This window comes from Bolinopsis microptera, chromosome 2 (genome assembly GCF_026151205.1).
Source record: "Bolinopsis microptera isolate Bmic1 chromosome 2, MBARI_Bmic_1.0, whole genome shotgun sequence".
NCBI classification, from domain to species: Eukaryota; Metazoa; Ctenophora; class Tentaculata; order Lobata; family Bolinopsidae; genus Bolinopsis; species Bolinopsis microptera.
In genome coordinates this window covers 332,615-347,348 of record NC_087073.1, presented here as the reverse complement: position 1 = coordinate 347,348, position 14,734 = coordinate 332,615, and the positions used below count along the sequence as shown (strand labels likewise).

General features: G+C 39.6%; 1 protein-coding gene across 1 annotated transcript; it reads right to left on the bottom strand.

Annotated features, from left to right (window-relative positions):
* Positions 1 to 11,788: 11,788 nt before the first annotated feature.
* Positions 11,789 to 14,560, bottom strand: LOC134811828 (uncharacterized). Its single transcript, XM_063818924.1, has 4 exons — positions 14,483 to 14,560; positions 13,561 to 14,235; positions 12,517 to 13,250; positions 11,789 to 12,344 (listed from the first exon to the last, which is right to left on the bottom strand). Exons 1-4 carry the CDS (start codon positions 14,554 to 14,556, stop codon positions 12,265 to 12,267), a joined length of 1,563 nt encoding a protein of 520 aa, XP_063674994.1. The 5' UTR covers positions 14,557 to 14,560; the 3' UTR covers positions 11,789 to 12,264.
* Positions 14,561 to 14,734: the final 174 nt, after the last annotated feature.

The following is a 14,734-nucleotide window of genomic DNA, read 5'->3' as shown; positions in this document are numbered from 1 at the left end:
ATACCCCCATGACATTGTTCTTTCTGATCAAAAATTAACAGTCTGTAGTTGTTGTGAAGTATGATATCCACCTGATTAATGCACTTAGTTTCTTGTAGTCCCACAATGTCCATACCGTACCTTTTGCAGTCATTACCCAGTAACTCCCTCTTTAAAAGTCGTTCAGACCGAGTTTTATCATTAACCGCATCTATATAATATAGATTATTTATTCTCTAGTGTAGATTAACTTTATTTTTATATATTTTACCAAGTGTGAAGGATCAACCATACGTTATTGATATTCTTGAAATATTTAATGATAAATTGATATAATAATAAATGATTGTAATATTTTATTGAGGCACATGCCACCCCATCGCGGGTTACTACCACTTTTACTACTAATAGGTGAGACTGAGCTAATAGGTGAGACTGAGCTAATAGGTGAGACCGAGCTAATAGGTGAGACCGAGCTAATAGGTGAGACTGAGCTAATAGGTGAGACTGAGCTAATAGGTGAGACCGAGCTAATAGGTGAGACTGAGCTTGTTTTACGTTCTATTTTCCGTAGATTCCTTTTCAAAATATTTTGACGGCCAGAAAATTTCGTGCTAGCAATTTGTTAGCTCTCAAATTTTTTCCTTTTTACCACAATCAAAGATAGTCATAGTTTCATAAGGTTCGGTTCAATTTCATAACCAGCACATTTTGTAACGGGAATGAGAGGGTGATGTTGCGTTTCATGCCAGTTATACATTAACATGAACAATTAATAGAAAATGTTCGAGGTGCGTTAGTAGTTCACAAGCTTCAAGCAGTTAAAATTTTTACCCTGCACTCAAAATACGATACAGAATCTACAAGCAAATTTAAGATCAAAGCCACATGGGATGTGGGGACCCGGCCTATACACTGCGACTGCCGACCTTGTCATTCTTCTTCAAGTTGACAAGTCTCCTTAGGGTTAGATAGAATGTAATTGTTAATGGTAGCTAATTTAATTAGGTGGTAAAGGCATTACGCGTCACGCCAGTTTTCTTGTTAATAGCAGCGAAATAATTTTCTTGACCTCAGCGTAGATTAAGGTTAGCCTGAACTTATTTTTGACCTCCTTCACTCTTGGTGTAGAATGTAGAGCTTCATTAGATAGATCTTCGGGAACAGCTACAATAATATATGTTGTATTTTGAAATGTGACCGCTAAAATAATGTTTTATGTACATAACATGCGTATTATATCTTACTTGCATGATAATACATAATCGGCAAAGCAAATTTAATGTTATGACAAAATTATTGAGGAAGGCTGAAGAGATTGTAAATTCCACACTGCCACCTTAAATCACAAAATTGGGAGCAATTTTTATGAAAGTTCGAACTGAACGATCGTTTCTGACCAATAGGAATTGTGCGCAACGTTATGAAAAGTTTTCGTGGCAAACACAATTTATTATGAGCTTTTCAAAAACAAAGTTACAAACCGAATTTCTTCATGTTGTGCATCCTGGGCTTTAGACCAGATATGCCCGCTTTAAAATATTTCCATTGCGTTCCATATAATTACATTACATAATTCTGAAACATATTTTTATATTTACAATAAATTAGTATGCATATCACAACTTTTACAATCAATACCAAAATAAATTTAATCACCTAAATCTCAGATACAAATAATCTAAATTAAACAGCAATAATGAATAATAAATTCGCGTCCACTGAAAACTTTTCTCCTTCATAAATTTAACTTTGACAATAATTTTTTTAGGGACGGTAATATAAATGATTACAAATTTATGAGTACGGCAAATAATAAATCAATACAATTAATCACAAATACGAAATTAATGATTTGATATTAGGTAAACTTTATAACTGAAAAACGATATAATTATATGTCGATCAAAACTGCAAAATAATATTAGGTGATGATACATTTCAATAAATTCATCATAAATTATCACTACATAGTTTATCCCTAAAGAATTAATCTTGATGTATAAAAACTGACAAACTTGTTGCGCGACAATGCTGCTAACTTAAAATTTAATCCTTTGCGCAAAACCAATTTTTGCTGCGCGTCAATATGGAGCCTTGTTTGTTTGGTTTCATAGCGACCTTCCTGATTATTGCTACGTCTTTGAAATAGTGGGCGTGTAGGCGTGTTTCTGGCTTGGCCCGAACTCATGTTGTTTATAAAATACACGGATGTTTTATAACCAACTAGAAATCCTATAATTATGCTATTGTGTAGAACGGATATTTGATGATACACATTACCCGAACTTTCCACGTCCTCATTCTTTTCAAAAAATTTTTTACGAGCTATAGAAAACAACTCGATTGTCGAGTCAAAATTTAAGAGTTTTTCTAGAATTACGGCAGTCGTGTTCAGATTTCATCATGGGGAGGACTATACATGATACTAATTGTAAATTACGACCCGAAGGGCAAAGCCTGCCAAGGCGAAGCTTCATTTTGGGCTGACAGTCGCCCCTCTGAATGCCCCTGTCTCCTCGTCATTAAACGGAGGGGTAACAACCAGGGGCGGTGTACAGACTTAAAGACTCTCGGAGTATGTTGTCGATATCTATGTTTATTCTCTCTCGCTCTCTCTCTCTCTCTCTCTCTCTCTCTCTCCTCTCTCTCTCTCTCTCTTCTTCTCTCTCTCTTCTCTCTCTCTCTCTCTCTCTCTCTCTCTCTCTCTCTCTCCTCTCTCTCTCTCTCTCTCTCTCTCTCTCTCTCTCTCTCTCTCTCTCTCCTTCTCTCTCTCTCTCTCTCTTCCTCTTCTCTCTCTCTCTCATCTCTCTCTCTCTCTCTCTCTCTCTCTCTCTCTCTCTCTCTCTCTCCCCCTCTCTCTCTCTCTTCTCTCTCTCTCTCTCTCTCTTCTCTCTCTCTCTCTCTCTATCTCTCTCTCTCTCTCTCTTCTCTCTCTATCTCTCTCTCTCTCTCTCTCTCTCTCTCTCTCGCTCTCTCTCTCTATCTCTCTCTCTCTCTTCTCTCTCTCTCTCTCTCTCTCTCTTTATCTCTCTCTCTCTCTCTCTCCGCAGCATTTAACAGCAAGAGTTGGGAAATGGGACGCTGTTGCGGAAAGCCCACCGTATGGAAGGCTTACCTGTCTACGCCGACCAATCAAAGATGCCCTCTTTTAGATCTAAATGTTGCCCCTTCAAGATATGTTCTCTGTTGGTCAGTATGGACTATTGAGTTTACTTAATCTAAAATAATCTGCAAGAGTGCAGATCACTGAAAACTACCTTATCTGAGCTCTGGCAGCTTTCGTGTTGTTAACTGTTGTATGCATTATTCCCATGAGATTTGCATAATTGAGCTTCGATTAAAACCGTGCCTCTAATTCATCACTTAAGACTGATTCGTTCTGTCCCAGGAACTACGTGTCCCAGATTTTTAGCCCCAATGAACTACTCCTTTTTTTTTTTTTTTTGTTTTTTTTCGGGGATTTATGCCTATTCTTTAACGATAATTATGAGTTGCTTCTTCTTTTCACACCAAGGGATTCATGAGTATGGGTTCCTTTGTCTCCATTTTCTTCATGCTAACGAACAAGCAGGTCTGTTGCGTCAATAAAGAACAAATATGCACATGAGTATTGCATAAACCTGCTTTTTGCATTTACAGTCTCCTGAGACGATTTGCCAATAAAAATAGTGGATGGTCCAAGCTTACATCACACGATTTTCACTTTTGTGACCAAGAAACGAAGAACAAGCGATGCGTAAAGTAGTTTTAAAACTAAATCGAGTTGTCAGGACAATTTGTAAAAAAAGTGCCTATGTGCTACCAAACCCCGCTCGAATGAACTTGGAGGTTTGTATATTTTTAACGGACTCTGGAGCTTTGAGGTCATACCCTGGATACAGCCCCTGTAAATAATAAATGCTTTCTCAAAACCGTTATTGAGTACTATCACGGATCGCGCGTTTTCGAATTCGTTCTGACATGTTTACCGTTCACATATTTCACATTTATTAAGGCTTCTAAATCACTGCAGCCTAGGAAATTTATGCTGCCAACGCGACCGAAAATAGGCGCATTTAAAAACGTTCGCTTGCCTTAAGTTTGTAACAAATTCTTTGACTTACGAATTTTCTAGTGTAAATTATATTTACTAGTTTAAAAGTTGGGCGGCTTATCGTTTGAAATTTTAGCACGAATTGATTCGCTCTAATTTCATAGCATTAGATGACAGATTGCATCTCCGTTTTACCTCTTAGCATCGCGTCGGACATTTTTAATAGTGGCTAGAATCTATTATTAATTTGAACACGATGGACCCTCGGTATACAGATCTTAGATTTCCGGTTATTCGATTTGCCGTGCAATTCGCCCTTCGTCGAGCTCTCCAGTGAGTCGAAGGTAGAAATTTGCAGTTATTTTAGGCTCAGTATGTGACCGAGTAGGTATTAGACAATCGACGTAGCGATAAAGTCTCACATAATGTTGAGAATTGGAAAAATTCGAATTTATCCGATACATTTTTTATATTTTTTTATGTTAAAGTTTTCTTATTGACAGTAATATCAGTAAACTGCTGCTCACTTCTCGAACGAGATGTGGTAAGTTTACATACAATAAAATGTGATCACATCACATTAATTGTCTTAAACTTTCTGTTATCGTAACATCAATTTGAAATATCATTCCAGGAGGGGGCCTGTGTCTAAACTCAAATAACATAGGCCTAGGACTTTCCTCAAGAACCCAAACTTCTCTATTTCAATACTTCATATACATATATATGTATAATATATATATGTATATGAAATATATATATATATAATATTACAAGAAACAAGATTGCAACTTGGTAGGGAGTTATTTTACTGATTTCTTCTTTTCAATATATCACTGTGGAGACTGGAGAGGACGAGTTATTTCGTTTACAAGGGGCGACAAATCTTTGGAATGACAATTACTGAAATTCGTTAAAGTGACGCTTAGATCAGGTGAGGGAGGGAGGGAGGAGGGAGGGAGGGAGGGAGGGAGGGAGGGAGGGAGGGAGGGAGGGAGGGAGGGAGGGAGGGAGAGAAGGAGGGAGGGAGGGAGGAGGGAGGGAGAGAGGGAGAGAGGGAGGGAGGGAGGGAGGGAGAGAGGGAGGCAGGGAGGGAGGGAGGGAGGGAGGGAGGTAGGGAGGGAGGGAGGGAGAGAGGGAGGGAGGGAGGAAGGGAGGGAGGGAGGGAGGGAGGGAGGCAGGGAGGGAGGGAGGCAGGGAGGGAGGGAGAGAGGGAGGGAGGGAGGGAGGGAGGGAGGAAGGGAGGGAGGGAGGCAGGGAGGGAGGGAGGGAGGGAGGGAGGGAGGGAGGGAGGGAGGGAGGGAGGGAGGGAGGGAGGGAGGGAGGGAGGGAGGGAGGGAGGGAGGGAGGGAGGGAGGGAGGGAGGGAGGGAGAGAGGGAGGGAGGGAGGGAGAGAGGGAGGGAGGGAGGGAGGGAAGGAGGGAGGGAGGGAGGGAGACATCTAATGCTATGAAATTAGGGAGGGAGGGAGGGACAATGTACGTGACGTTGTAGATAACTCCCCGCGAAAGTAAAAGTATTCTGAATTGAACTCCTTACATACCACACATATCTACCTTAGTCGGTAATATTATGCTATCCAAGTTTAGAACTTAGTGTTTAACTTATTTAGTTATAAAATATTTCCAAGTATTGCACATACAGTAGCACTAAAGCAGCGCTAAAGTGATTCAGTCCCTTCTTCGTTTCTAGAATCTACATATTTTGAGTAAACCCGTTCCTATAATAAATGGATGTCCATGATATAAAGTGGGAAATAACAGCCCCTTTCTAAATGTTTTATTGAATGGCCGATTCCCATGGTAACTGCTACACACAAAACATCCTTATCTCTGGAACCATATAGCCGTCCAATTCCCTCCATAGTTCACTGCCTTCCTCTAGTTAATTATTTAACCCTAGTTTCCGCTTCTGTTAATCTATGAACGCTCCACAACGCCCGTTTTGTTCCTCAGTAAATTGCACGATACAGCCGGCTTAAAAATATTGAATCTCTTTTTATCCCATCGGTTTTTGGCAATCGACAGTATTTGAGACACTCGAAAACATTCCGTAGGCCAGTTTTATCGTGCAATTTACTGAGGACAACAGAGGTCTCCTGGATATGCAAGATAAAGCTGTCATTTTAGAAGAAACAGGTATGAGGAGAGGGGGCGGGATGGAGTCCACAAAGCTGACATGTGACAATGGTAGAATTCATTCTGACGCCGGGGCTCTATTTTCTAGTTGAATTCTCAGAATTTTCTCTTTGTTGGAATTTAGAATTTGAGAATTCCGAGTATCGGTGTCCTCTGTAACATGTGGATTGAAATCGTTTACATTCTTAAAATTATTCTGAGGTTAACAATTAACATTATGAAACAAAATTAGATAGACAAGACATTTCTTGGAAACTTCATAGACACCCTTCCAGACAAGCCCCCTACTCCTGGATACAGTGCAGAAAACTCTAACCCGATAACGAACTGGTGCAGTCAAGGAAATGGTCCGCAGATTGTATGATAACCGTGGAAATGCCTACTTCTCAATTGGTTCAATTAATCGAGAAAAACATCTGTCAACAAATGGAAAGTCGTCAAGTCTGACATTTAATAAGTAGAAACAGGCTGGGCCATATCTTCATCAGTTTTACGGCCGGTTCCGGTTGTGACGATGGTGTATTTTATATATTTGATAGCTGAATTGCCTTACCTTTGATTGAGAGTTTAGTAGATTCATAGCTGGAGCAGGTGCCTTATTCTTCATATTCAGAATCTTGGGCTGCCCAATATTCAGGTTTTGTTTCATACCATCTTTATACCGTCTAGTTGTGGGAGAATCTTTGGATTCATCTTCATCGTTCAACAGTTCAAAACCAGCATTCTCAAAGTTGTTCCCACTTCTAGGGGGGATAAATCTGTCACAACTAGGCGTGGTGTGAGCGGATCTCTTTCCGTCTCGAGTCTTGGACATTTTCTTGGGGGTCCCAACTTTGATTTGATTTTTCAGCGACGAACTGACCTTTTTCTTGGGGGTGCCATCGCGGTTTGTTGTCTTGTATGGCATGTTTAGAGTCAGTGAAGGAGGTTTACTTGGAGTCTTCCTGGATTCAACAGGTCCAGAAAAGGACTCGCCGAATGTGCTGGAAACATTACTCTGGCTTGAAAAGGATGCATTGTTCGAGTTGGATTTAGAAGTTGGTCGACTTGATTTTTCGTTTTCTTTCCGTTGCCATCTCGGAACCACTCTGCTCGAACAAACTGGTTCGTGTAGCTTCAAATCGCACTGCTTCGACATGCTATCTGCAATAAAGATATGAAGTTAAAACTCCCTTTAACGGGTAAAAATATTTGTGTTGGATCAGAAAAAACAAGTTTGAATAAATTTTGGCGCCACGAAAATACGTGCGCGCAAAGTTTACTTTGCTTTCGACATAGAATATGACAATGTCGATAGCGCTAGGAAAACTTATTCATTACACTTTTGATGTTATCTTTATCACCCAAATGAAACTGAACGGACTAGGAAAACTCATCAAATATATATTATATAAATGTATTGGATAACATCACTTAAAAATCTCCTCACAAACAAGTTGATAAGTGCAATACCTTTAAATAAAAGATAACAAATTTAAAAGGGCAACCACAGTTAACCTTATAACAAACCGGCTATTTACAAAGACATTCCAACATTATTTAACAAAATGCTTCAGTAAAACTCAGTACATAATGATAATAGTTTGTTGTATTTTCCATATCTTCTCAGTTTTAAGGAAACAGGGCCGCTTATCCTTGTTCCCAAAGGCTCGTGTTTGTCGTTGATAAAAACACAGTTGTTTGTGTCAAAACGAGGACAATCTCTTCTGTCACGCACTAATCCTGTTATCACTGCTTTATACATCTGGCCTTTATATGTTACCTGAACACAAGTTATTATTTCACAGTGCAAATTGTAAAGATTAAGGATTTAAAGGATCTAGCACCTAAACATATAGGTCTACTGAATGGGGGCTAATTAGGCTTAAATGGGCTATACATATCAATGTCTTCATTTTCAAGACTGAAATATAAGAAATTAATATCCGAGGCTCAATATACAATCAACAAATCAAGGCCTGATTGTGATTGTGGTTATTTACACAAATCATCGTTCCTTACAGTATAAAAATACTCTTCACTCTTACCTTGACTACATTTCCAACATGAGGGGTAGTGTCTCTTACCTTGACTACATTTCCAACATGAGGGGTGGTGTCTCTTACCTTGACTACATTTCCAACATGAGGGGTGGTGTCTCTTACCTTGATTACATTTCCAACATGAGGGGTAGTGTCTCTTACCTTGACTACATTTCCGACATGAGGGGTGGTGTCTTACCTTGACTACATTTCCAACATGAGGGGTGGTGTCTCTTACCTTGACTACATTTCCAACATGAGGGGTGGTGTCTCTTACCTTGACTACATTTCCAACATGAGGGGTGGTGTCTCTTACCTTGACTACATTTCCAACATGAGGGGTGGTGTCTCTTACCTTGACTACATTTCCAACATGAGGGGTGGTGTCTCTTACCTTGACTACATTTCCAACATGAGGGGTGGTGTCTCTTACCTTGACTACATTTCCAACATGAGGGGTGATGTCTCTTACCTTGACTACATTTCCAACATGAGGGGTGGTGTCTCTTACCTTGACTACATTTCCGACATGAGGGGTGATGTCTCTTACCTTGACTACATTTCCAACATGAGGGGTGGTGTCTCTTACCTTGACTACATTTCCAACATGAGGGGTGGTGTCTCTTACCTTGACTACATTTCCAACATGAGGGGTAGTGTCTCTTACCTTGACTACATTTCCAACATGAGGGGTAGTGTCTCTTACCTTCACTACATTTCCAACATGAAGGGTAGTGTCTCTTACCTTCACTACATTTCCAACATGAGGGGTCGTGTCTCTTACCTTGACTACATTTCCAACATGAGGGGTAGTGTCTCTTACCTTGACTACATTTCCAACATGAGGGGTGGTGTCTCTTACCTTGACTACATTTCCAACATGAGGGGTGGTGTCTCTTACCTAGACTACATTGCCAACATGAGGGGTGGTGTCTCTTACCTTGACTACATTTCCAACATGAGGGGTGGTGTCTCTTACCTTGACTACATTTCCAACATGAGGGGTGGTGTCTCTTACCTTGATTACATTTCCAACATGAGGGGTGGTGTCTCTTACCTTGACTACATTTCCAACATGAGGGGTAGTGTCTCTTACCTTGACTACATTTCCAACATGAGGGGTGGTGTCTTACCTTGACTACATTTCCAACATGAGGGGTGGTGTCTCTTACCTTGACTACATTTCCAACATGAGGGGTAGTGTCTCTTACCTTGACTACATTTCCAACATGAGGGGTCGTGTCTCTTACCTTGACTACATTTCCAACATGAGGGGTAGTGTCTCTTACCTTCACTACATTTCCAACATGAAGGGTAGTGTCTCTTACCTTCACTACATTTCCAACATGAGGGGTCGTGTCTCTTACCTTGACTACATTTCCAACATGAGGGGTAGTGTCTCTTACCTTGACTACATTTCCAACATGAGGGGTGGTGTCTCTTACCTTGACTACATTTCCAACATGAGGGGTGGTGTCTCTTACCTAGACTACATTGCCAACATGAGGGGTGGTGTCTCTTACCTTGACTACATTTCCAACATGAGGGGTGGTGTCTCTTACCTTGACTACATTTCCAACATGAGGGGTGGTGTCTCTTACCTTGATTACATTTCCAACATGAGGGGTAGTGTCTCTTACCTTGACTACATTTCCGACATGAGGGGTGGTGTCTTACCTTGACTACATTTCCAACATGAGGGGTGGTGTCTCTTACCTTGACTACATTTCCAACATGAGGGGTGGTGTCTCTTACCTTGACTACATTTCCAACATGAGGGGTGGTGTCTCTTACCTTGACTACATTTCCAACATGAGGGGTGGTGTCTCTTACCTTGACTACATTTCCAACATGAGGGGTGATGTCTCTTACCTTGACTACATTTCCAACATGAGGGGTGGTGTCTCTTACCTTGACTACATTTCCGACATGAGGGGTGATGTCTCTTACCTTGACTACATTTCCAACATGAGGGGTGGTGTCTCTTACCTTGACTACATTTCCAACATGAGGGGTAGTGTCTCTTACCTTGACTACATTTCCAACATGAGGGGTCGTGTCTCTTACCTTGACTACATTTCCAACATGAGGGGTAGTGTCTCTTACCTTCACTACATTTCCAACATGAAGGGTAGTGTCTCTTACCTTCACTACATTTCCAACATGAGGGGTCGTGTCTCTTACCTTGACTACATTTCCAACATGAGGGGTAGTGTCTCTTACCTTGACTACATTTCCAACATGAGGGGTGGTGTCTCTTACCTTGACTACATTTCCAACATGAGGGGTGGTGTCTCTTACCTAGACTACATTGCCAACATGAGGGGTGGTGTCTCTTACCTTGACTACATTTCCAACATGAGGGGTAGTGTCTCTTACCTTGACTACATTTCCAACATGAGGGGTGGTGTCTCTTACCTTGACTACATTTCCAACATGAGGGGTGGTGTCTCTTACCTTGACTACATTTCCAACATGAGGGGTGGTGTCTCTTACCTTGACTACATTTCCAACATGAGGGGTGGTGTCTCTTACCTTGACTACATTTCCAACATGAGGGGTGGTGTCTCTTACCTTGACTACATTTCCAACATGAGGGGTCGTGTCTTTACCGTAATAACCGATTATTTTAACCCAGCCATCGTCATCTCGATCCTGAGGTCCCGTAAAGTTACATAGCTTGTTGAGGCGTGCCTGTTTCAGCATTCCTCGTGTGCATACCAAAGGTGCAAACGTTTGACAGATATTTCCAGTGAGTAACCTTGCTTGCAATGCCATCGCCTAGGATACAAGGATACAAGGATATAAAAGTGATAATTACTTTATTGAGTACACAATAGTTGTAATTCTGAAATAATTTAAGTTACACAATTCTAATTATTTACAAGTGTGTACTGTGTAGGGATAATTTATAAATGTTATATAATGCTAGTTTTAGAAAAATAGATAAATCGAGTTTGTATGGTTCAATCTTATTTTAAGGTCCTATAGCATTATGCACTTGCCAGTATTTGAGTGGAAATCTGGGCTCTTATAATAGGCTGTATAATTTTCGTTCACAGAGAGAATTGAATGGATTGCTCTTGCTGTGGCAGTGAGTGTGGTAGGATCTAGAGTTTTGTTGGAGAGCAAACCGACTAGGTCAGTAATGTTTTGGGGATGGAAATTGAATTTTTCCCTAACTGAGGAGTAGAGCAAACAGTCAATCAATACGTGACTTTCGTCCTCAATAGGCTTGAGCCCTTTGCTGAAAAAGCAGTAGGTGCACCAACGTTCTTCTCTTGGTACAAGGGGGGTTTCGTATCTGCCCCTTTCGATGTAGAGGTTGTGGCAGCTGATACGAAACCTTGTCAGACTTTTTCGAACATCAGGTATTTTGATAATTCGTAGATATGCCTCTGGTTCGAAATCATGTTTAATTAAGTTATAGAATTCTAGTTTTGGCGAGAATATGTTTGGTTAAATTTTGGCGAGAATATGTTTGGTTAAATTTTGAAAAAAAAATGAAATAGAATATGGGGCAGGTTTTGATCGTTACTAGATTCGATTTTAGTTTTATGAATCGAATACAGTGTAAGTATAATCATAGACTTAAAGATCAGGGTGAACAGAATCAAAACAACAGCAAATGAATTTATAATAAATGAGTTAATTGACTAATAGATATGGTATGAAAGTTAATCTGGAAACATCATTGAATGATAGAATCCTCCGACTAATTGTTCGTTAGATAAGAAGTCTGATGTTACTCATTTACATTTACATAATAGATCATAATATCTGTAACAGGTAAAAGAGAGATTGGCAAATGGAAGGAATCCCAACAGTTTTCAACAGTTCACATCTTTGATCTAGTTTTGCAAACTGAAGTACAGCATTGTACCTAAATAATATAGTACATAAAAAGGGATTGTAAGACTCTTGTCACAGACTGTAAGACTCTTATCACAAATCCATTTAATAACATTTAGTGAAGGCGATAAGAGAGATGTTTCTTGTGTATCCAGATTCTTGTGTATATACAAGCCAGTACTTATTAAAATAAGTGGCAATACCGCAGAAAATGTAAAGATAGGAATGCCATAAACCATCAAATAACAAATCGGTAACCAGAATGTGTTAAAGGTGGAAGCTGATTTCCACATCTTTGCATATTGTCCTCCTCTTTTTCTGAAAGTACCCAGAGGTGTGCAAAGTATGCATTCTATTAAAAGAAAGCTAAGCAATTTCAGAGCAAACACCCCCAAAAACGTTTCTCTATCATTAACGAACAAGACGACAATTGTGACTAGTACTGCGTATACAACATACTGATAGTGATAAAAAGTTTCATATAATGCACCATCACTGTATAGAAAAAATAGCTCACACAAAACAGAGACGGTCCACACAAATAAGAATAAAGGATATCCACCGTCGCTAAACAGTTTGAGAGGGCTTGTCAAATCAGTTGGAGAAGTAAAGTCCCATGTTTTATCAATTGCAAACTTATCAAAGACTTCTTTTGAAAAATGTTGGCAGTTTCTGTCCACAAGATCGTATTTATTCGAATCCAGTTTGCTTTTTAAACGGCGGACCATGTCAATAAGTGAAGAAGTTGATGCATCTTGAACCAGTAGGTGGATAGGTTTTGGACGAAGATGATCCTGGAAGTAAAATACAGCAGATTCGAGATTTTTACTCCAACTCACAAATATCCCATCTTTCATCTTATCAACAGCCCAAAACATTCCATCTGTTTCAAACACAACAAATGCATGGTAGTCCACAGGTAGATATTGTCGCTGCATAAAACTGCGAACATATGGTGCGGAACTTTTAAACGGAGCAGTTAATGGTGAGCTGAAGACACTAATATGTTTGATGGCTGCCAGTTCATAATTATATGGTGTATTAAATCTGAACACTTGCTCGATATTTTCAACAGTGACTTGTTCAGTAGAGGTATAGTTGGCAGTTGCATCAGTTAAAAGCAGTGTTCCAGCTCTTTTAAGCTTTACTTCACAGTTGTATACCAACCACATACCCCAGATTACCAGATTCAGGAATATAACAGAAACTTCAATATAATGTGACCTGAAATATCATTTAAATGTTTAGAAAACGTTTAATCGTTTTGTGAGCTTTACATTTTATTTCTTAATATTTAATTCTTAATATCTGAATCTGAATATTCACAACTCATCATGTAACTTTTTAGATTATCGAATTTCTGGATGATTAATTTGCATCTTATCTTAAATGACTTAAATCTGAGAAGAATGTTTTATCAGCAAAGTTTATAATTATTTGCTATATAATAGAGTTTATTTCATGCCACTATGCGCTGCCACCCATGATGCATAAATTAACGGAAACAAAGTTTGATTCTAAATGTAGGACTTACGTATTTTCCGGTAATCTTCCTCCACTGTTGCCTTGATAGCTAAAGTAGATCACAGACCCAATATGACACAATAAGGTAATATAGGTCAATCCAAGGATAGCAAAGAAATTAGTAAATCCTCTTAAGATGTTGTGTAACAGAGAAAAGGCTGGTGAAATACTGGTAGTGAGGTAGTTCAAATTTAGCCCTTCAAGTATCTCTTGAGTAAATTTTATAGGTAGGAACACAATAACCACACAAGTAAGGTTTCCATAAAGTATTGCATAACATAGTGGTAACCAACAACTATAGAAAGTAGACCCTGATCTCCACATCTTGCCATATTGTCCTCCTCGTTGTCTAAAAGCACCAAAGGGGGTATAGAATATAGCCTCTGCAAACAAACCGATTATCAATGGTAACAAAAGAGAGTTTGTTTCCTTATCAGTATTAAAACGCAGCATTACCAATGAGAGCGGTATCACGATGTAAACCACATACTGATAGTGATAGAGTGCTTCATTTCCTGTGCTCTGGCTCCATAAAAGAGTTAACTCGTAGATAACTGAGATAGGTACTAATGATCTAACAATAAAAGCCGATCTGGGAACTGGTCCTTCATAGTACCACAAACAGCAAAATGAGACCCAAACAAGTAAACACAAGGAGATTAGACCAACCTCCAGCCAATTCGATCTGAAATGCAGGTATTTTTAATGTAGGTATAGAATCTCCCTGCCCCCCGGCCCGACCCCCCGGCCGCGGCCTCTCCCGCTTTTCAAGGATCATAGAATCTATTCCATCCACAATCTGTATTCATACAACTGCTTGATGGAAACATTCAAAGTCCTCAGACTTAGGCGACCTTTACTGACTTTATGTACAGTATCTAATCAGCTATCCTCACAAATAAATAAAAAAGTGTACAAAAATCTCAACTTACGTATATTCTGGTATCGGACAGTACAGTCCCTCAGTACTATAGACAGGAAAGTCAGGAAAGTCACATGTCTCCATACTTAAATTAGTGAACAATTTTAAATTAATGAATAATACTGTTTTCAGCAAGACATAGTATACAACAGCATGTTATTATGTTTGTATATAGGAGGATACAAGGATACAAGGATACAAGGATACAAGGATACAAGGATACAAGGATACAAGGATACAAGGATACAAGGATACAAGGATA